The sequence below is a fragment of the Brassica rapa genome, chromosome A02 (assembly GCF_000309985.2).
Source record: "Brassica rapa cultivar Chiifu-401-42 chromosome A02, CAAS_Brap_v3.01, whole genome shotgun sequence".
In the NCBI taxonomy this organism is placed as follows: domain Eukaryota; kingdom Viridiplantae; phylum Streptophyta; class Magnoliopsida; order Brassicales; family Brassicaceae; genus Brassica; species Brassica rapa.
In genome coordinates, this window is record NC_024796.2 from 3,532,440 (window position 1) to 3,556,088 (window position 23,649).

Below are 23,649 nucleotides of genomic sequence, written 5' to 3' on the forward strand. Positions count from 1 at the left end.
AAAGTAATTAGTTTACTGAGAAGAAAAGTGTAAAAATTGACTTAGGAAATAGCATTTGCGGAAGAGTCTATTTACATATATAATCTCTCTTTTTTTTCCTATAAGACTTCAAGGTAACAGTATTCAAATGTGAACTCGCTTTTGATCCTTTGACACCTACACAGAAACAATACCATTTACCATCTTCGGCAGCGTACAAAGAAAAAGACAAGAATCAGATCATTACCATCCTCCTTCTTGACTCTCGTCTTTTGGGGTTTGGAAATCAAAGTAAACATAGGCTCCTTGTTCATACTCATCAGCTGCGATCTTTGGCTCTTTATGATTAGGCCAAAGAAGAGATATTAGATTTAAATGAATATAATTAAATGATTAGGCCAAAGAAAATTCTTCAGAATGGTGTACCGGAGTATAGGGTCTGGGACGTTCTGAATCTTTGGGTTGAGGAAGTCTATAGTACGCAGCTTCAAGCATCTGGAGATTGTGCATCTGATCATGCATTGGCCCTAACGCTGTAAGGGTCACCAACGGCTCCTAATTCAGAGTGAACTTCATATGTGAAGTTTAGTGAAGGAATGACAAAGAAAAACACTCAACAACACCAACAAAGACATAATAATTTTAAACTTCTCGTTCAAAGGTACCTGTGAATGAAAGCGTATATCAAGGAGATACTAACGAGTAATAAAATGTGAGTACAGATAAGGCTTACCGAGGTATCAAATAGACCTTTAGAATCATCCTCATTTGTAATATAGCCTTTGAAGCTGCAATGGATGTTGAATCATCAGGAGCTGATCATCATTTCTGACATGATCTACATCTGTACACACATCAAGAACAGGTCTCTTACTTCGCTATTATTTCCCATTTACACTTTCAGAAGTCGAAACCAAAAAGAGGCGCCCAACCTACGATTTAATTAACTCCAAAGTTTGCAGAACTCTATCGCAAAGTGTTTAGCTTCATAAAAAATGATTATAGTCGAATAATGTAAATCCTAGATCGTTTTTATGCTTATAATCAAATAATATACATCTTAGATTGTATTTTTTACCACAGACGTTAGTTGTTAAACACAGAAACTGTCCACAATGACACCCTAAACCACTGAGTTATCCTAAACGGTGGTTTTTTTTACCTGTAACATAAGGCTGCTGACCCAATTGTTGAGTCATGGCATTTGATTGCTGCTGCAAGGAGGCAGAACTCATGACATTAAAGCCAGGTGCTTGAGTTCCCAAGCTACCTTGAGGAGAGATGGCAGAGCTCTGTTAGACAGATTAGAATTTAGAAAATATAATATCTTATTATGATGGAATGTTTTGGGTACTATTAATCATGTGATTACTCCATAATTTTTTAACAATCGTTCCCAAGACCTTGTAAGTACACAACATTCAAACAAAATAAAATATGGTACCTGCTCTAAGAGAGGATTTTGCTGTTGTGAAGAAAACTGCTTCTCGTTTCCTCCGGATAGAGAAGGCATGCCTAACAAACCACAAATAAGCACTAACCAAAGTCATTGGATGCAAAGCCCCAGGAAAATATCTCCCAGAGACCTTACATTAGAATGTAAACCCTATTCTACACAGGTTGCACATAAAAGTACCCTGATGTTTTTTTCTGAAGTGTGTCCCAGAATAGGCGAAAAGCTAACAAATAAAGCCACTATATTGCTCACACTACCAACTTAAATATAGTATAAAAGTCCCACGGATCCTTGGGTGATATTGAAAAAACTCACCGTTTCATTCTGACTCTGGAAAGGACTCCCAGGCCTCCACTGCGAACCAGATACAACAGAAGGTGAAAAGGCTCTACCGATACTAGCCGCAACTTCACTAGGGTTGATATCAGAGGTAGTTCCATCGTTACCCTTCGCAGTTGGTGGCAACACCATTTTGCTCAGTGGAGAAGTTAGAGGTTGGACGTTGCTCTTAACTCCCATTATATTTCTCTTTGCAACTTCAGCTGCTGAAGTAGCACTAAAGCGAGCTCCATTAGCTGGAATTGGAGACGAAGGTTGGCTTGGTTGGGAGTCTTGGGGCTGGTTGGGGATGCTAACTCTACCAATTCCCCTCAAGGGAGCATCGGCAACAGATGATGGTGGTTTAGGGGAAGGCAGGGCTGACGCTGCCACAGAACTCTTCATGCTCAGAGGAGTACCCTGAAAATTTTTAGTGATGTTACCGCTACACTTCATGTTTCCACAGAGAGAGAAAGTAAGCAAATAGAGAAACTGCAAGAAAAATTCACCTTCACAAGGGGGCCAGCAGTAACTAGATCTTCAAGTAACAAAAAACAAGAAAATGAAAGGTGTATTGCTAACTTGTCTTTCCTTTTTTTACAAACAGTCCTTCCAACTCAGCTTCAAAGCTATCAATTTTGCGACTCGAGTTCACTCACCTTTCAAAAGCAAGAAAATGAGTGGTGAATCAGCTACAGCAGTTATTAAAGATAATCCATAAGGACCTCACTACCTAGTTTCCCTAGCATATCAACCATAATTAGCCTAGGTGTTTCACAAACACCATTAACATAAATTCTCCTTGACGTTTTAATTTCTAGAATCAACAACTAAGCATGAATGCGCCAAAAAAAACTTACCACATTGTTCAACCAATCTCTTGTCTCTGACTTTGCTCTCTCTTTTGGGTCCTATTAGACAAAAAGCAGACACAATCAGTAGCCTAACTACCAAAAATAGTTTTAAGTACTATGTAAATCGACCAAAACGTGGAGAAATACTTACAGTATTAGGTTGCTGACCCAGTCCTTCCTTAGAGAAGGCTTTAGTCTTGGTCTCTTTCTCACAGATCTTAAACATCTCCATTTCTCGCTCAATGAGCTTCCAACCGTCAACCAAGGATTGCTCATACGACGCACTGATCTAAACCAAAGGACAGACATTCTTCTCAGTGGAGTCTACAACAAATAGGTAATAAGATTCCTTCATAACAGAACAACATATCAGGTATATAATGCTAATAACAACAGATATGGAGCTACTCCTTTAAGCTATATGAAACCAAATAAAACTAGCTAGAGAGCAACTAAGAGTATAACAAGCAAAAACCACCGCCTCAAACGAATTAAAAATCAAATCTTTTCTTCAATTTGCTAGGCAAGCTTTACTTATACGATGTAAAGATGACGACTTGATTGAAAATCATCACCATGTACATTATTAGACCAGAGATTAAACTAAACCTAAACACAGCCATGGATCAAATTCTTCCTTAACACTGCTTCAGCAAACTCAATTCTACAGTAATGTGGATGAAAGGCTACACATTTGAATTCGAAGCTTATGTACTACTATAGATGATCATTGTGGGGGGCTGCTACCTTCTTGAACCTTCTTCAGCACCCGATCTATCTCGCCTTGTAGCTTCCGACTCGCTCCCATTAGTACTGTCCAACCAGAGAAGAGACTCCGATAATTTTTTTTTTTTTAGCTCGGAAGGTTTCGCTGACAGTGTTTGGTTTTTTTTGCAATTATCTCACAATATGCATTTATCTCATACAAACCGCACTTATATCATACCACAACCACAGTATCTAATCCTAATCCTGAAAACAAAAGTGAAAATGAAATGTGTTGTTGTGGGGCTAAGATTTTTAACCGAACCGAAAATTTTGGTTTTCGGTTAGTTTGATTCGGTAACAAAAAAATTAATTTTCGGTTTGGTAGTCGATTTGTTCGGTTTTCTATAAAATTTGGTTTTCAGTTCGGTAATCATTTTTCAAACAGTACCAATATTACCAGATATTTTGAACTGAACTAATCAAAATCTGAATCGAATTAACCGAAATAACTAAACTAACCAAAATTTGAACTGAAAATTTTCAAATTTATTTAATTTAAACCAAAAATTTAACCGAATTAACCGCAAAACTAAAAATTTCGGTAAAATTTTTTGAAACCTAATTATCCGAGAACCAAACCGAACTAAACCGAATACTTTTTCGGTATCAATTCGGCTAAATTTTACGGGACCAAACTATCCCAAAAAAGCAAACTAGCCGAACCCGTGGGGCTATGTTGTTGTGTGGAGTGATTGTTCTCTTAACATCGAAATCGTACAAATATATGAAATTATATTCGAATTAGTGATATAACAAATCAGCTGTAAAATACAACCTTGTGAGAAACTGCAACAAGTGTGTAGAAAACTACGTTGCACGGAAGCTTCATCGGACGTCCGCTTTCCGCTTCGGAACCGGAATCGGAATCGGAACCTCGTGGAAGCTTGCGGAATCTCGCTTCCAAAACGTTTCTAAAATATTCTCTTTAAAAACATGTTGGAAGCTTATGATTCCGTTTTGGAATCACGCTTCCGTTTAAAAAAAAATACAATGTATATCAATAAAATATAAAACCATAGTTTTCATCTATATAAAAAAAAAATTAATAGTAATGAATATTGAGTTATAAATATACAAATATCAAAAATAATACTATAAATTATCTTTATGCATTGAGATTTTTTATTAAAGATATAGCACACATTGAAACATATTGTGTCAATTATTTATAAAGTATTAAAAATAATTAATATAATATTTTTTGTAAACATAATTTATGTGTATTTTTACAGTTTTAATATAAAATCATTTCAAAATTATTATAAATGAATAAATGTTTTATTTCAAATTTAAATCATATAAGTTTTAGTCCTATTTTTTTAAAAATTTTGCATATATATATATATATATATTTATATATGGATATACGCTTCCAACACGTACCCGCTTCCTAATATTTAAAAAAATCTCGCTTCTGCGCTTCCTTACGCTTCCGCTTCCACGTACCCGCTTCCGTTTCCATGTAACATAGGTAGAAAATCGGATCTACGAATATAACCGCTTTGAACCGGTTAAGAAAATAACATTTCTAAATGGTACGAGGTTTGGATCGTGCAAGGAAGGCGAAGCTGTGGAGGTAGAAAGCCATTGGCTAATGCATGACTGCATGTGACCGTCAAATCTCTTTGTCCAACAAATTACGCTTTTTAGTTATATTATTTTGATTGAGTAGGATGTATTATTAGTGTTGTCGCATCACTAGTTGATTTAATTATAATGTTATATATTCGTGATATAAAGAAATTATGTGTTTGATCAAAAAAGAAAATACAGAAAATTTTACGTTAGTCACCAATATTTTGCTTTGTAGTAATATCGTATGTACATAAATCCAGTTTCAGAAATTGAAAGAAAAGGAAAGAAAAAAAATAAAGAGACAGTAGAAAAGAAGCGATAGAGAAATCATCATCTAGAAACCGAAAAAGGGGAAAACAAAAAAAAGAACGGTTAGCTTTGCTGCAAGTTTCGATCTAAAAGCTTCGCTTTAAATGGAAAGTCCTGATATCATGCGCATTGAGATATTGCATACAATCATGCTTTTTCCTTTCTCCCAAAATTACTATTCATTCATTTGTAAATCCATTTCTCATAATATGATACAAAAAGAATATCATAAGTGGGATATATATGAACCAGTGATCTGCCAATAATCAAAATTGCAGATATATATCCCACTTAATCCCTTTGGAAAAAAAAAACTTATGGAAGTGGAGAAATGAAGGATCTGGTATATATAAAGAAATTATTCTCTGTGTGAAAGAAAAAAAAAAAAGAAATTATTCTCTATTGTGGCGGAAGTATCTTTATTACATAGTCTAGTTGTAAGCAACTATAAGCTCATAGAAGAAAAAAAAACTATAAGCTTATACGACCAAAAAAAAATTATGCTATGATTTAGGTTTGAGACCAAATTCAAAAAAATAATTAATGAGATTCATGTCCTCAATTTGAGGTGGAAGAGACTCACACGCTTTTTCCAAACAATCATAGTAGTACATTGAACCAAAGACATCATTTATATATGTATGGTTAATCGAGTTTTTATATATTTTTAGTCATTTGGGTAATCTCTACGTACGTATGTAGGGTTGAAACTTTTTAAGAGCATTAAGGGTATAGAAAAACAATACATACTAAAGACAAGAAGAATCTATAAATCACGGAAATATGAAAGGTATGTATGCATGGCATCTATCTATCTTATTAAAACTCAAGTACAAAATTGGAGTGTTTGGAGACTTGAATAGGACTTTTAAAAATTTGGAGTGTTTGGAAACATGGATTGCAGTCTTTTAAAAAAAATATTTTTGTTTGAAAACAAGGATAATAGTATTAAGAAAAAAAGTAATGGGCTTATGTTTTTTTTAAAAATTGAAAGTTATCTAGGCCACTTTTAAAATATACCAAAATGGGTCAATCTAATTCCCTAAAATTTTTTTTTCTAAACTAACCATAAAACAAAATTTAAACTTTATATACATATTTCAAATCAAAATAATAATTCAAATTTGATTTATATCAAAAATTGATTCAAAAATATACATATATTCAAAAATGGATTTTTACTAAACTATTTTTCAATAACCATTATAAAAAAATATTGTCAATATATATAAGAAAAATATAATACAAAGCCCAATTTGAAATACCAACTCAAATTATGGTTTTCATATTTCATATTAAGTTTTAAAAATATAATATATGTAATTATTTATATGATGGTATGTATAAAATACTATTAATTATATGATTACTTATATGATGGTACATATAAAATACGATTAATTATATGATGATAAAATACGATATATAATAATGACTAGGGATGGGCTTTTGGATACCCATACGGGTTTAGTTCTGATCGGTTTGTATTTTGGGTTTTCGGGGTCAAAGATTTCAGCCTTATTAGAATGTTTCTAAATTTTGGTTTGAGTTTGATTTGGATCTTTGCGGGTTTGGTTTGGGTTTGGATAACTAATTTAAATTATTTTTAAAGTCTTAAATCATTATATATTTTAAATTTCTAAAAATGTATAAATAAAATAATATATTACGTATAAATTTGAATAACATATGTCATAATACTTAAACTTAACATATCAATTGACTTGATTTAAAATTTTGGATACGAAATCAATAATTATTTTAAGTATTTTTGGTGCTTTGAGTATACTTTAACTATTTCAGATATTTACTTTTGACTATCTATATATATTTTCAAGTATTTAAACCAATTTAAAAGTATCATTTTTGATGTTTTATATACGTTAAATCTAAAAATAATTAATATATATAAGTATATAAATCTATTTTTAGATAAATTCGGATACCTAAATACTTCGGTTCGGATCAGATTCGGTTCTCTAAATAACAAAATTTTGAATAATTAGAATATTTAATCAATTTATGTTTGGGTTTGGTACTATATCTTTGGATCGGTATCGGTTATGTTCCTCGGATTCATTTTTTCAAATCCTAATAATTACATGAAAAACAAATATCAACATATTTTTCAAAATATACACCCGCGCGCCTGCGCGGGTCAAAATCTAGTGATCTTTATATTTACAGTCGCTACATGTTCAAGGTTTTCTAAAATTTACTAATATGTTGTTTCTTTGGTGCTTTCCAAATTGGCGTAGCTTCTTTTAAAACACCTGTCTTTGTCGTTTGTATATATAATAATATCAAAGAATTCAATTCTAAGAATATTATAGTACATTCAACCAAAGAACAGATCTGCTGCCAAATCTTAAACACAGATCTGTAGCCATATCTTATTCCATGTAAAGACAAGCTTTGTGCTTCAGGACCCAAGAAAAAAATCCTTAAGATACCATATATATATTTATATATTAAGAAAAAGAAAGAACTGTATTTATGGTACTAACGGATGCAATCACAACTCACAAGTGGTGAACAAATTAAATGATATGAAACGTACGAAAAACTCAGTTATAAAAGAATTTAGTAAGAAAACGTAATGTGATTGATGTAATAACGAAGTTCCTTACACTACAAAAAAAGATGTGAATTGTATCACTTAAATTGTATCACAAAATTAAATGATACAGTTTTCAATCATTTATTTGTAAATGATACAAAATATAGATAATTTAGTATCAGTTATAACAACTGATGTCATTTTTATCAAATTTAACATCACTTTGACTAACTGATATAATTCATCTTGATTAGCGTCACTTTAATAAAACTGATGCTAAATTATTAAGTTATATCATTTATATAAATGATGTAAATTTATTCTGGATTAAAATCATTTATGCAAATGTTACAAATTTTACATCAATTAAAAAGTGATTCTAATTATATATATTTTTTCGAAAAAATAATTATTAGTATTAACTTCAATTATAAGAAAATGATGTAACTATCTCCTTCTTTTACATCAATTAAATATAAATGATATTATTTTATCCTAATTTGTATCAGTTAAAATATTTGATATTAAAAAACTAATTTTCATCACATATTTAAATATGGATATATAACTTTTTGTCATAATTATATTTTATGTTGATATACTTTGATAAATATTTTATAGTAGAAAGATAATAAGAGATTTAAGTTGATATTTATCTTTAAGAAAGTATAGAATATACAAAAAAAAAAATGGCGTTCTCTCCTAATCAGAAAAAGTTTGCTTGTTACGTTAACGTCATTCACGATCACAGCATCATCACCTTCCATTAGCTTTTGAGAAAAAGTTTGAATAACAAAAGAAAGTAAGTTTCTTGTAAATTTAATCAATCCTGTTTTTTTTTTTCCTCTTAACAATTAAAAGAGTCTTAATATATATCTCTTTCTCTGGCAAAGATTGTTTTGTCTTTTGGTTTCAAAACTCAATAGTGAGCATCTCAGAAAATCAGACGTTGCATACAATTGAGGTAATTTATTTATACTGTTCTCCCATTACTTACTGATATGAAGTTTGTTGGGTTTTGAAGTTCAATTGTTTGTTGTGAATTTCTAAAAGTCTACTAATTGTGAAAGTCTGTTTTTTTCAGGTTCTAATGGATAAATCATGGATAAACAAACCACGTTTATCGCAAGATTACAGATTAGGAGTGAAAAATTTCTTGGATTTTGCATTTGGTAAATCTAATGCACCCATGGTAAAATGTCCATGTACTCGTTGTTCTCTAGCCAAATCTAAGACAAGGGAAGATATCGAAGGTGATTTGATTTGTCATGGCTTTTTAAGTTCTTACACGAGTTGGATAGTACACGGAGAAGATATGTGTGTCACGGAAAATGCAAGAGTACCTTCTGATAGTGCTCATGTTGAACTAGATTCAACTTTCAACCTCTTGGATGATATTTTTCCAGATATTAGTGCAAATATGAATGAGGAACATGAAGAAGGGTCGCCTGGGCAACCTATGGACACTGATAGACCATCAGCTTCAAGTGGAAATTCTAAAAAAGGAGAAGGTTTTGATGAGATGTTTGCTGACTACAATCAAGAGCTATATCCTGGATGCGATAAATTCACGAAGTTGTCCTTCATACTGAAGTTATACCATATAAAATGTATGTGTGGCATTAGTGACAAGGGGATATCCATGGTGCTTGATTTGATGAAAGAAGCATTTTCACATGCCAAATTGCCAGATTCATTTAATGACATGAAAAAGGTTATTCGCAAATTAGGAATGACTTATGAGTCAATTCATGCATGTCCAAACGATTGTATGTTATATTGGGAAGCTGATGCAGAAAGGGAAGTTTGTAAAGTCTGTGAGGCCTCTCGTTGGAAAGATCCAAAGAGCACAGAAGTATCTGGATCAGGAAAAAAAAAGAAGAGATTTCCTGCAAAAATTTTGCGTTACTTTCCCCTGAAGCCACGGTTACAGCGTTTATTTATGTCATCAAAAACTGCTGCCCACATGAGATGGCATGGATCTGCTACTAACAATGATGGTAAACTACGACATCCAAGAGACGGAAGGGCTTGGAAGGAGTTTGATAAGAAATATCCTGACTTTGCATCTGATCCAAGAAATGTCAGACTAGGGTTGGCGACTGATGGTTTTAACCCATTTGGTACAATGAGTAGTAGTTATAGCATCTGGCCAGTGATATTATTTCCTTATAACTTTCCACCGTGGATGTCAATGAAGCAGACGTCAATGATTCTCTCGATGGTTATCCCCGGAAAACACATGCCTGGTAATGATATTGATGTTTACTTACAGCCACTTATCAAAGATCTGAAGGAGCTATGGTCTGATGGTATTAAAACGCTAGATGCTTCCACAAAACAAACATTTGACATGCGAGCAGCCATCATGTGGACAGTAAGCGATTTTCCGGGTTTAGGAAATTTGTCGGGTTGGAATACGTATACAGCATCAGCTTGCCCAACCTGTAACTTTGATGGAATCGGACAACGTTTACGACATGGAAAAAAAAATTGTTTTATTGGTCATCGTCGTTTTCTTCCTCTAGATCATGGCTTTCGGCAGAATCGAGCAGATTTTGATGGAAAATTAGAAACCAGATCTCCACCAGCCAAATTGACAGGTTCCACAATTATTCATCAATTAGAGCAAGTTAATGTTACTCTTGGTAAAAAAGATAAGTCTGTGGTAGTTGGAAGAAAGAGAGACAGAAGTGATACCGGAGGATCTAGTACTCAGCAGTGGAAGAAAAAAAGCATATTTTTTGAGCTGCCTTATTGGGAATTTACAATGTTGCGACATAACTTGGATGTCATGCATATAGAGAAGAATGTGTTTGATAATTTAGTCTACACATTGTTGGATGACAAAACAAAATCGAAAGATAATCTGAATGCCAGAAAAGATCTTCGTGAGCTAAATATACGTTCTGACTTGTGGCCTGATGATAATGAAAAATATCAAGCTGCATGTTTTTCTCTTAACAATCATGGGAAAGACATTTTCTTAAGTGTCTTAAAGAATGTTAAACTGCCAGATGGTTATGCTTCTAACTTGTCCAGTTGTGTTGATGTTAACAGTCGAAAGCTATCAGGTTTAAAAAGCCACGACTGTCACGTGATAATGAGAGATTTATTATCAGTCGCAATTCGGAATCTGCTCCCTACAGATGTGTCATCAGCCATTGTCGAGCTTTGCCAATTTTTTAGAGATATATCTGCAAAAGTTCTTGATATAGATGAGCTTGATAAATTACAAGATCGTACTGTTATGACTTTATGTCGTCTGGAGATGTTTTTTCCTCCATCGTTTTTCACAGTGATGGTACATTTAATAGTACATCTGACAGAAGAAGCAAAACTTGGTGGACCAGTTCCGTTTCGTTGGATGTATCCGATTGAGAGGTGCGTTGTTTTTATTATGTATATGTCTGTATATGTATATACACAAAACTGGAAACTTACATGATTCAGTTATTTACAGGACTCTAGGATACTTCAAATCATATGTTCGAAATCGTGCCAAGCCTGAAGGTTCTATAAGTGAGCAATATTTAGCTGATGAGTGTATAACATTTTGCTCAATGTATCTAAATGATATAGAGACACGATTTAATCGGATTGGACGCGTTGATGATCAACCTCCAGTTGAGATTAGTATAAGAACAAATTCAGAACTTCCACATATTTTTCCAAACCATGGAAGATTTGTTGGAGCAGGTCAAGTTTATTCTCTTAATCATGTAGAGAGGCAGCAAGCACATCGACATATATTAGTCAACTGTCAACTTCTTGATCACTTAAGAGAGTAAGGTTCTATAATTATTTTAGTTATTTTTTCTTGACGTCCTAATGTACATGTTTTTTAACTGTTTGTATAGGAAATACAAAAATGAATTGTTGACAAAACAATCTCATCAGGGCAGGAGGAATCGTGCTATCGACATTGACCGAGAAGTTCATATTAATTTTTCAGAATGGATCAGACAGAAAGTACAGACTAATGAGATAGATGGGATAACTGATGATTTACGATGCTTGGCTATGGGTCCGTATGAGAAAGTTTTAAAGTACACAGCTTACAATGTCAATGGTTTCAAATTTCGGGCAACAGAAAGAGAAGCTAACCTGAAAACACAAAATAGTGGTGTGTATGTGGCTGCTGAGACTATGAGCTATGCTAGTTCTCGTGATTCAAACCCAAGAACAGGAACTGTTAATTACTATGGAAATCTGATTGAAGTTATGGAGCTAAATTACTATGAAGTTTTCAAAGTTGTATTATTTAAGTGTAACTGGATGGACACTCGTACAGAACGAGGTTATAAGCAGGATGCGTACGGTCATCATATGGTAAACTTTTCACGTTTTTTACCCACTGAAGAAGAAGGGGATGAACCATATATATTAGCGTCTCAGGCAAAAATGGTTTATTATGTGAAAGATCCTTCTGAAGTAGAGTGGAATATTGCTGTTCATGTTCAACCTCGAGATGTGTATGACATGGGTGATTCAAATGATGCATAGCCGTTGGAAGATGGTTTCGAACCTAGCATCTCTGTTTCTTCTTGAGGAGATATTTAATTATTTATTTGGTTATTGGTTTTTAGAACGTTAAAGACTATTTTGATGATGAATTATTTTTACAAGTTGTTTTTTATGCTTTTGTCTCTCTTCTTTTTCTCCTGGTTTTCGTATAGTCTTTTTAACATTATTCTCTTCTGTTGGTTTTTTTTTTGCTTGTTTGTTTGTGACTTATTAATTAGGTGCAGAATATGATGGAAGTAATAGTGCCTAAATATTTATGTTGCATAGCATTCGATGGTCACTTCAATAGACACATGGTGGGCTTCGTTGTCAAATAATTCCATGAGCTTTCTATCTCTGATCTTCTTAAACATTCTACATATCAAGTCACTGAAAAGTTATAACATAAAATATAAAATTTATTTGTCAAACAGAAAATATATAGCTGTTGTCGGTGACAAAGGCTCTTGGGCATCCAGGTGTCCTACTCTAGCTTGAGCTGTATGTCCATGTTAAATGCATATTCAAGTGTGTGTGTTTTCTATGTGTGCGCATGATATATAACATGAACGCATCCAGGTGTCAAGCACGCCAAGTGAGCAGTCCTCATACGGTTATGGGAATCTATATGGTGCCCCAGTATAATTTTGTGATCCTAACTAACTTAATTTTTATGCTTACGGATCAGCACACAAATGATAAGAAAACTCTAAAAATATATTTATTTGGTGAAAATTAAAATCCCGCTATCTTTTCATCTCAAGCGGGAATTGAAATAATTATATTTTTATATAAACTGGCCACCTCTAATAAAATTGTTCTAATTAGGGTTCCTAAATACTAAATCCACGTTCTCTAGGGAAAACTTCCCGCAACCTATCTCTGCGAGTTAACATCAGTGAATTTCATTGGATAAAGGTGATGTATCTCTCTAATTCTATTTTTTTGGTATTGTATTGTATTCTTCACTTTAAATAATGAGAAGGAGATCGTTGATTCATAGATTTGTTGATTTCAATTATTTTAGATCATGGATTACATGGACTCAGAAACACAAGAACCAGATGATTTACCATATCTGGAAACAGAGTACGACATGCCTCCTCCACTTGCTGCCGAATGCAAAAGTTTCAAATGGAAAATAGAAGTTATAGGTAATATAACTAAAAACTATTTCTTTCATTTACTTGAAATTTATTTTCTTAAAACTGTTTATTTTCTTAAAACTGTTATGTTATTTAGTCATCAAATATTTTTAATGTGTAGAGAAAGTTAAATTGAAATTCAGAGAACATATTATTAAACGTAGTCACTACGGCACCGTCATTTCTGTGGGCAAGGAAGATTCAGTTATAGTCCATTTATTTGCTATACCGTATTAACTTAGTTTATCAAGAGAGCTAATGTTTATTCTTCCACAATGTCTTGTCTAGATAATCAGCTTTTTTTGTTGCAATGCTAGAATTATTTATATATGCTCCGTTCATAAAAAAAATAGATACTTCATGCTAATTTAGCCTATTATATAACACATATTTTTTTTTTATTAACAAGATACTGCTGGGAAAATCGAAGGCAAAATGATAACATCAAAAGAAGTTTGGAAAATTCAAAATAGCAAAGTGATTGTTCATTTTGACGAAGTTAGTGGCCAGCCAATCGGAGAGTCGGGAGGTCTACTAGGGTCATGGTTAGGTCAACTAAGCAATGATGTGAATTTGCTACCCATTAACTACAGTGACTGGAGAATGGTTAATCCTCACATAAAAAATAAAGTCTGGGAAGTAATACAGGTAATACATAACATTTAATCTCTTTATAAATTTTTAACTTTGAGATGTAAGATAATATATTTGTATGATGAACATGGTTTGGTTTTTTTTTTTATTATTTCAGTCCAAATTCTGGTTTGATGATCCAGCGACGAGAAAAGTGTTTGTGATGAGTGCATTAGGTAGCAGATGCAAAGATGTCAAACTACGTCTTTGGAAAGAATACAAGCGAGACAGTCTAAGTGAGACATTGCTCAATCGACCAGAAAATGTTCCTGAAAATCAATGGGGTCATTTCGTTCACATGAGATTCACTGAAAAGTGGAAGGTACAGTTTTATTTGTTAGATATTTATACATAGTTCTATATCAAATACAAGCAATATTTTTGTATGTGAGATTACAGAAAATGCAAGAGAGGAATACAGAAAGCCAAAAGAAAAATATCATGCCTCATGTATGTGGAAGAAAAAGTTTTTCAAGGAAAAGAAATGATATTGTAAGTAATGTAAAGTTAGTTTATTATATATTGATATAAACTACTTTACTATACTAATATTATATATATTTATGCATGTTACAAAGACAATCAAGACTGGAAAACGACCATGTCGAGCAGAGTTTTTTATCGAGACTCGTACAAAACCTAATGGAAGCTTTGTATGTGAAGAAGCAAAAACACGGGCGGTTAGTTTCAGTCAATATTATCATAGGTTTGTATGTTAATTCTACTTGATATTTATTCTTCATTTGTGGTTTAGGAAAAACTTACGACGTTGTTGGGCCAAAAGTCACATGTGACAAACAATGCTATTGCTAGTTTGGATGATGAATATGCACAAGTTTTTGGTCCAGAGCGTCCAGGACGAGTACGGTGTGTTGGTCGTGGACCTACACCTTCAAAATTAGTGAACCATTCACCTGTTACGAGACAAGAGATAGAGAATTCAGAAATGGTTATTGACCTGAAGTCACAAGTGAAAGAATTATCAGATCAAGTCAAGGGAATGACTACATTCATCCAACAAGTAATTGGTACTTCAACTGGTGAACAGGTAATAATATATTTTATAAGTTAATTGTATTTTTATACTTTTGATATATGTAAACTAATATATATATGCTGAACTAATTATTTAGGCAAGAGTATGGGCTTCAAGTTTTGCTGTAGCTTTTGCTAACATACCAAACCCAGCTTTTGCCAACGTACCATCTCCACCAAATCCAAATCAGGTAAATTATAATTAATTTTAGTTTTATAATAAATAATTATTCAAAATATTAACTGATTTGTTGTATAATTCTATTTCAGGAACGGAGTGATGATGCTGTTAGAGACTAAGACTCAGACGTTGGAAGCAATGACAGTGATCTTCATCAACATTAGTTTAATAATATTTTCAGTAACTTTCAGTTTATTTTATTTTTATGAATTTGCATGATGGATTAGTTGATTTGATTTCTAATACTTTATTTATTATCTAAATCAGGTTTTATTCATTTAATTAATTTTCCTGCATTTTTATATATATTTTAAATCATAAAAATGTAAATAAAAATAATATTTGTATCATTTATATATAAGTGAAATATATTATAATCATTTATGAAAACTGATATAGATTTAGCATCAATTATATACAAATGATGATAGAAATTTAAATCACTAAATTGTAAATGATACAATTATAAAAATCACTTCTTAAAACTGATATAAATTTAACATCAATACGTAAAATGATAATAATACTTTAAATCACTTGCTTTAAATGATATAATTATTAAAATCACTTTTAAAAAAATGATTTAAGGTTAACATCAATTGTTTAAAATGATATATTATTTAAAATCGCTTGTTATAAATGATACAATTACTAATATCATTTCTAAGAATTGATGTTACAGTTACATCAGTTTATAATAAATGATTTAACAATTCAAATCAGTTTTTCTAATTGACACTAATACTAAAATCATTTCGCATAACTGATCTTAAAGTTAACATCATTTTCTTACAAATGATACATTTTAAAATCATTTAAAATAATTGATGTAAATATATAATTTTATTGCATCAGTTTTGATTAAAATGATGTAAATTATTTGCATCACCACTTTCAGAGTCATTTATTTAACTGATGTAAAAGTTTTTTACATCATTTATAACTAATGCAAATATATAAAATAAATGATGTAAACTAGTCTTTTTTTTGTAGTGATATATGAAGATTTCTTATAAGTATGATACAATGTACAGGGAGATATATCCACCTATGCAGTAAAATCCCAAATGATCACAGTCCCGTTTCGCCCACACTATTAAACTAATTAAACAATCAACTAAATAAAGATCACTGAAGCAAAATAACTAGGATTAATCCCCCTAGTAAATCCTATATGTATATGTATTAATTACATGACTTAAAACCAACAAATATACTCTTTCATCACACTTAAATAATAAAATAACCATAACTAAAATGAATCAGTAGTCCCATAAGACCCCCCTCAGGTCACATAAATCTTCATATGACTTGCTACCATTCACCATTCCCGTCATACTCATCTCTTGCTTCATTACCGGACCCGAAGATACCTCAATGGTCGTGGTAGCGTTCACATCTGAGCTCAGACAGGTTTCTTGAGATACACTAACAAGCGACGGCTCCATCTTTATCATCTCCTTATTGTTGTTGTATGTAGAACCGGAACCAGAAGCAGAACCATAACCCTGGTGGTTAAATATTGATTGGTAATTACAGTTGAAGTGATGGGGTTGGATTGGTGACGAGATGTTATAGGTAGGAGGGTTGATAGGTTTGAAGTTGTGTTGGTCGTGTTGACCCATGAAACTCGGATCCATGAGAGAAGGAAGAGATGAGAAGTCTAGGAGATGATCAATGTTCTCTAGAGAATCCATTCTTGTGAGATTTTCAATGGGCATTCTTGTCATTTGTGGGGTTGTAGTGGAAGGATTGTTCTTGTGAAAAACCCTACACACGACCCACTCGTCCTGTAATCAAGATCACAAGCAAACAAAAATATTAGTTTTGATTTTGAGTACTAATAATTAAACTAGATTTTCATCATTTTGGAATCTATTTTTCAAAAACAAAATTTGAGAATATGATTGTTAGTGTTATATATACTTACCCTTGCGGATTTGGGGAGATTGTGATGAGAATATTTGCCATCAAGACGATATTCATGCATGACCCAATTAGTCTTTTCACCTCGTGGAGCTCTTCCTCTATAAAACACAAGTGTTTTCTTCATCCCAACGAGACAACCTTTGCCTTTGAAGATCTCCTTATCCTTCCCGGTCGCTTTCCAATACCCGGACTCGGTCGCACGGTTCGTCCTCATCCCGGTCGGGTACTTCCTGTCCCTTTGACAGAAGAAGTAAAACTCTTTCTCCCCCATCTTTGCTCTCTCTGTACACACCAAAAAAAATCAAGAAGTCTTTCATTTTATTTAAAACGGTCAAAGAAGATTGAATTATTTTTGGAAAATTGGATAAAAACAAGCTAGTCCCGTGTTGAAATATGATTCAAGAATAGGTAAACTTATTCAAGAAGCTAGCCTTTTTGTGTTTATGTGTGAACACTCTTGAAATGGTCAAAGAAGAATTGAAATTTGTGTACGTTTGGTAATTGAAAATTTTCTTGAATGCTATACTTACTCGGCAAATCCCAGGGCTCACACTTGTTGAGATCTGCTTCACCCATGGCCACAGCCGTGAATCGGCTGTCTAAAACCTTTTCTTTGAGGTAGAATGTTATGATCTCCTCGTCTGTTGGATGAAACCTGAATCCAGGTGGTAAATCCACAAGCTCTTCACCTCCATGATTCAACACCACGCCTTCTTCAACAACAACCGCCATGACTATAAAACAGTACTGTATCTATATAGATATGTGTGTATCTATATCTGTCTCTTTTGTTTTTTTAGTTTAAAGATTGGAACAAAAGTAAAAGAGAAAGAACTCAGAGATTTTCTTGAAAGAGAAAAAGAGATGGGATGCTTATTTAGAGAGAAAGAGAGACACAAGAAGGTGATGAAGAAAGAAAAATGATTTGAGAAAGCTAGCTGGAGAATCTTTTGGGCAGTTAAAGGTAGAAAAAATAAAAGTATTGAAAGAGTGGAAAATGGCTTTATATAGAGGAAATAGTGGAGATTTGCAATTAAATAAAAATAAAATATTATTGTTTGTTTCTTCATTTTTTTCCTTCTTTTTGGTGATTTTGAAAGATACGTAGGCTCCAAGCAACTTCCTGAATTGTTGAACAAGCTTCACATAGACAACAATTAGGTTTATTAATTGACATTTTATAAAATTTATAGTTATTAATCTTGGTCATTATTTATTGCCCAGATCAGTCGTTGATAATACATTTGACAAACTTGGAGATTTTTCTTAAAATGATATCTTGTGTTTTTAGATTTGATTTAAAACAGTCTTTATAATTAACTTATTTAGCTAAAAATAAACCAAGTAATGTTTTTGTTCAAACAGTTTATATGATTTTCCATATATATAATTAATTATTTTCTTAATTATATATAGGTTTATTGTTGTTATGCATATGGATTAGCTGGTTTTGTAAAAAGAACAAACTGTTGGAAAGAACGCTTGTGAAGTTAATTGATGTTAAACAGAAAAACGTGTGGAAAATAAATTCACTAAAACTGGTTATAAGTTATACCTTTTTTATGTTTGGACCCTTGATTGAAGAATCTATTTATTTAATTTGATTAATAAGATCCTACAGATCATAGCCCTGAGCAAAAAGTCGAGAAATTAATACGGATTCTTATACACAACTTTAAGATAATAAATAACGGTCATATGTGTGATTAAAGTTTATTTTGTTTCTGTGTATATAAAAAGTATTTGTAGTTAATTGAATATTATTGACTTGTTTAACACTGCTTCATCTACTTCAAAACTCTGTGGCCTTTTCTATGGTGTTTGTTTAAGCCTTTCTAGTGAAGCCGAAGAAAGACTATATATAATTAATCAATTAATTATTAGCAATGTGCTCTAATATGATTTCCAGTTCTATTTAATCTAAAGTCTAATCTATATGAAAGTTAAAATTTTCATTTACATAATCATAACAAGAATGCACGAAGTCGTTAACTATTTTAGAATAATATTTGTAATTATTTATATTATGTATCTTATCCATAATATTATGTTTACACTAAAATTATAATATCAGAGTTTTGTATATCAAAATATATTATGTAAATGGTAAAACAAAAAGCGAAATACAAACCGGATGATGGATTTTTTAATTGATGCTTATAGTTTGTGAAATATATTGATCGAAAAACTAAGGTACATGTTATTAGTTTTTTTTTTTTAAATAGTGCTGTTCAGTTAATGTAAACATATAATTTTAATACGTTTGAAATAAACCAAAACCCTTTAAAGAATAGTACACAGAGTCACATTCAAAGAATATTGTTCATAGTTTTCATAACCTTTTGTAAAATTTGGTGAAAATATCAAGTCGCCAAGTTGCTGACTAGAAATCATTTATAAGAGGAACGTCCAACCACGAAGTTGAGATTTGCATTTTGCAAACTCGATAGAATATATGGCTTTAAATCCAAAGAGATCAAAATCAATGATTGAATATAATGGACTCTTTTAGAACTATAATTACGCCATCATATATACCGACTCAGGAGAAAGCATTTATTAGGTCATGTATACGTATCATCAAAATACAGTTGCGAGGTTGTGTTTATTTCGTATGATTTCTTTTGTAATATATATACCCAGAATTGTTCCCGCCAATTCAAATACAGTCAATACGAAAATAGTAAGTTGATTAATTAATTTACGAGTTGTGTATTAAACTTAATGCGCATACATTTGATTTGATTAATGTCTTAAATACGTTGGTATATATATACTCTGTTTGGATGAGTTTGGGCCATCGAAACCTGCCTCAGTAAATATGGCTTCGTCACAACTTGTGTCATCTAGAGTTTTCATTAACATTGAACATAAACGATTACAAAGCTGGACGATCGAAGAAAGGTAAATCCCCGGAAACTGAGCTGCAGAATACAAGCATTATCCAGAAGCAAAGCCCTAGACTAGGGAAGAAGAGAAAATTACACAAACAATCCGATACAACACAAAGCATAAGAGATTAAAATCCAAACAGAAAAAGACAAGAAGAAGCTTACTCTTAAAAAAGACACAAATCAACCAAGAGCAGAGACCAAACTGTTTTTTTTTTTGATCAAAAGACCAAACTGTTTTTTAAGTTTGGTAAAACAGGAAAATAAATAATCATTTATTTTTGCTTATGATAATGAGTAGATCTGTTAGGTCGTTTTCTTGTGATCTTCGAGAAATTCGTACCTCAAACTAGATTAACTGTAAAATTGTCTTTACTCGCTATTATACTGCATGGTCTTTTTAGAAAAAAAACGTTTGAACTCAATTATATTGCATAGGCTAGTGTATATACTCAAGACAATACCTTTTTTTCTATAAATATACTTTATAAAATTTCTCCTCCAGAGGAGATAGTTTGAGAACAACATCCAAGCAGGATAAAAATACAGATACTTGTGATTATAAATACCAACTTGAGCTTAATATAAACTGATATACGTATACCACATTTATTATGACCTACGAGCTCGGTTAGGGTTACAAAATGAACAGTAAGTTTTCGTTTAAAAAGTAATAGCTGAATTTTCTGTATAATTGTTTTGTACGCATTTATAAAGTTAAAATTCCTCCAATTCCAGACTGTCATCTTCTGTAGAATATTAAGACGACGAATATATATTTAAATAGGAATTTCGTAATAATCTACACATTGCCGACTCAGATTAACTTTTAAAGTCGTTTTAGTCAATACGCTGTAACAAACCACCGACTTGATACCAGCATTTTAAAAAAAGTTACGAGTTTATTCATATCTATTGCATCTTAGCTCATAATTAATAGTATAATTACTCTTAATTTATTTGATAAAAAAAATAGTCTTAATTTATTTCGTTGATCTGTTCATTTTATTGACCGACGAACTTAACCATGTACCAGTATTTATTGATTGAATGTAGAATATACTGTACATATGTGCATGTGTGATCACATATATATAAACAACATCATAATTATTAATATTAGGTAAACCACTCTCTAAAAAAACAAAATTACCAGTCTTTGCCTACGGATGTAAACTGTGCAGCTTATTGTGGTTATATAGCAAAAAATCGTTTTTTTAACATATAGCAAAAAAAAAATCGTTTATCTATTTTATTTTAAATGAAGACATAAGCTTCTAATCACTAGATTAACTGCCATTATAAGTTGGCTAATTATACAACGTACTGACTTGTCGCAAATGCAAGTGAATTCCAGACGAATTTTGACAGTATGTATATATTTGTATCAGTCTGTATCTTTATTTGTCTTTATCTTTAAATTGATTTTGTCTTAATTTTCTTTTCCCGTAATTATCTCACTTAAACGCGTTTGTTATCGTATGTGAAGCATATTTTAAGGAAACAGGATAAGAATAACAATTCAGATTAATATGTTTTAAAATAATATAACGATTATAAGGACCAAAAGATATGGAATGAAATCACGGATTAAAATAAATAAAATAAAGCAGTACTTCTAGTAGTAATTTTGATTTCTGGTAACGTTTGTTCCATTTTAGTTTGTTTATACGTGTGGACCCTGTGGAAGAACGATTATAAAATGTAGGTGGGTGTGTGTTTCAAAAAAAAAAAAATGTAGGTGGGTGTAGCTTAAGAAGGTTGACTTTTGCTCCCGAAGACGAGCATGCAAAGCGAAGGAGCCACCTCATTGGCTGAGGGATCTTTGACGTCAACTTTGACGTCATCACTCTCACTTTCAACGAATTTTAATAAGACACATGGATGTCTCTCAAGCCGTTGGGTGTGTGGCTCTGATTGTTTTTTTTTGCCCTGATAGAATTTGAGAGATCGTGTACTTTCTTTATTTATTTTCTGGTAAAAGTTACAGTTGGTTCTTGTTTTCGTTTATCATAGTATTTTCTTTGTACTTATTTTTTAAAAGATTATATAATATGCTAAAAATATGAAATTTTATGTATATATTGCTCGCTGCTCTGCTCGATTTAGAAAGTCATGTGCATTAATGGTGGAGAACGTAAAAGTAGATAATCGACTCGGTATTAAGATTTATATTTTAATTTATGGAAATGATAGTTTCGACAGAATTCAAGTATTGATCTAGTTACTGGTTTTATAATTCTTGTATATTGAAACAATGTTACTTCTAACTATATAAGGTTTTTAAAAAGAAAATTTGCTACTATACACATGTGTAAGTGGTTGACCCAAAAAAAACACATGCGTAAGTAAATTAGTCCGTACGTATTATTTTCACTGTTAATTATGTGTAAACTGTGAATATATATATATATACATTGTAAATATTCTGTGAATATGTATGATCCTTGTATGTGAAGTTGATGTAATGATGTAGTACATGTAAGTATTAAGTATGTAACATAATAATGAAATGATGATGAGATCTGAGTATGATGTCATTCAACATTGCTCAAAGTCATGGCCACCACCACTAGTTCTCCGGCATCGGATAATTAGAAGCTAAGCTCACAAGTTTTTTTAAAAAAATGTTTATATTTGGACTTGCGGATCAACTTGACGACCTTTTTATAAATTATAAATATAATTCGATAGTTCAAATAAAATACAGACCAAAATTGTTTGTTTCATAGTCTGAGACAGACAACAAATGTATGCTGCAGCTAAAAGAAGTTAGGATCCATGTTATTGTTATTGCTGGTAGGAATCTAATTTATTAATATATGTAAAATATAGAAAGCCCTGTTGAAGTATTGTAGAAATATTTGATGTCTTTCATATGTTATTTTCCATGTTTGATACGAGATTTGTCTTTACAAAACATTGTCATAGAAAATATACACTATTTAAAAAAAATATATATATATATATACACTATAAATTAAAATTTTATTTGTGTATTGGCTTTCATAATTGTTTTGTAGGATCATCTGTATATTTTATTTGGCTATATCTACAACATATAACTAGACCTTTATGAATCAAAATTACACTCATTAATTAAACAAATTTATGAACAAAATCAATTATTGTAAACCAATATATATATATATATATATATATATATATATATATATATATATATATATATATGTTACCATTCGTTTACAGTATTGTTAAACCGCTTTTATTTAAATGTGAGCCGAGTCTGAATCTTCATATTCGAGTTTCAATTATCGATGACCACCATATGTAAACATTTTTAGTGTTAATAATTTATATGTTTTATGATTAGTATTAGAATATTCATGATTAAAAGTTTACTTTTTGGTATTTGGAGGTTGTATTGTATGTAAACAAAATTATTCAAATGGACTTTTTAAGATACTGAATATATATGTTTAGGTCATATAAGAAATGTATATTGTATGTATTGTTTATTACTATCAGACCAAAACACAAATATCTTCA

The 23,649-nt window shown here is 31.7% G+C and overlaps 2 protein-coding genes and 1 pseudogene across 2 annotated transcripts; 1 reads left to right on the plus strand and 2 right to left on the minus strand.

Moving 5' to 3' along the window:
• Positions 1-98: 98 nt before the first annotated feature.
• LOC103851255 lies at positions 99-4,327 on the minus strand (annotated as a pseudogene).
• An 8,797-nt stretch (positions 4,328-13,124) lies between these two features.
• Positions 13,125-15,890, plus strand: LOC103851166. The gene is made up of 9 exons (XM_009127998.3): positions 13,125-13,243; positions 13,353-13,479; positions 13,880-14,118; positions 14,222-14,425; positions 14,503-14,595; positions 14,682-14,783; positions 14,858-15,151; positions 15,237-15,329; positions 15,409-15,890. Exons 2-9 carry the CDS (start codon positions 13,356-13,358, stop codon positions 15,436-15,438), a joined length of 1,179 nt encoding a protein of 392 aa, XP_009126246.2. The 5' UTR covers positions 13,125-13,243; positions 13,353-13,355; the 3' UTR covers positions 15,439-15,890.
• A 525-nt stretch (positions 15,891-16,415) lies between these two features.
• LOC103851167 (NAC domain-containing protein 87) lies at positions 16,416-18,214 on the minus strand. The gene is made up of 3 exons (XM_009127999.3): positions 17,779-18,214; positions 17,250-17,530; positions 16,416-17,109 (listed from the first exon to the last, which is right to left on the minus strand). Exons 1-3 carry the CDS (start codon positions 17,978-17,980, stop codon positions 16,582-16,584), a joined length of 1,011 nt encoding a protein of 336 aa, XP_009126247.1. The 5' UTR covers positions 17,981-18,214; the 3' UTR covers positions 16,416-16,581.
• Between the last annotated feature and the right edge of the window lie 5,435 nt (positions 18,215-23,649).

Bases quoted from the DNA above. Each gene is read 5' to 3' on its own strand.
- LOC103851167 (XM_009127999.3), bottom strand. From the start codon at position 17,980: ATGGCGGTTGTTGTTGAAGAAGGCGTGGTGTTGAATCATGGAGGTGAA. The intron at 17,531-17,778 runs GTAAGTATAGCA...TGGTGTGTACAG, and splicing joins TGAGCCCTGGGATTTGCCGA to AGAGAGCAAAGATGGGGGAG. The intron at 17,110-17,249 runs GTAAGTATATAT...TCTTGATTACAG, and splicing joins ATCTCCCCAAATCCGCAAGG to GACGAGTGGGTCGTGTGTAG.
- LOC103851166 (XM_009127998.3), top strand. From the start codon at position 13,356: ATGGATTACATGGACTCAGAAACACAAGAACCAGATGATTTACCATAT. The intron at 14,119-14,221 runs GTAATACATAAC...TTATTATTTCAG, and splicing joins AAGTCTGGGAAGTAATACAG to TCCAAATTCTGGTTTGATGA. The intron at 15,152-15,236 runs GTAATAATATAT...CTAATTATTTAG, and splicing joins GTACTTCAACTGGTGAACAG to GCAAGAGTATGGGCTTCAAG.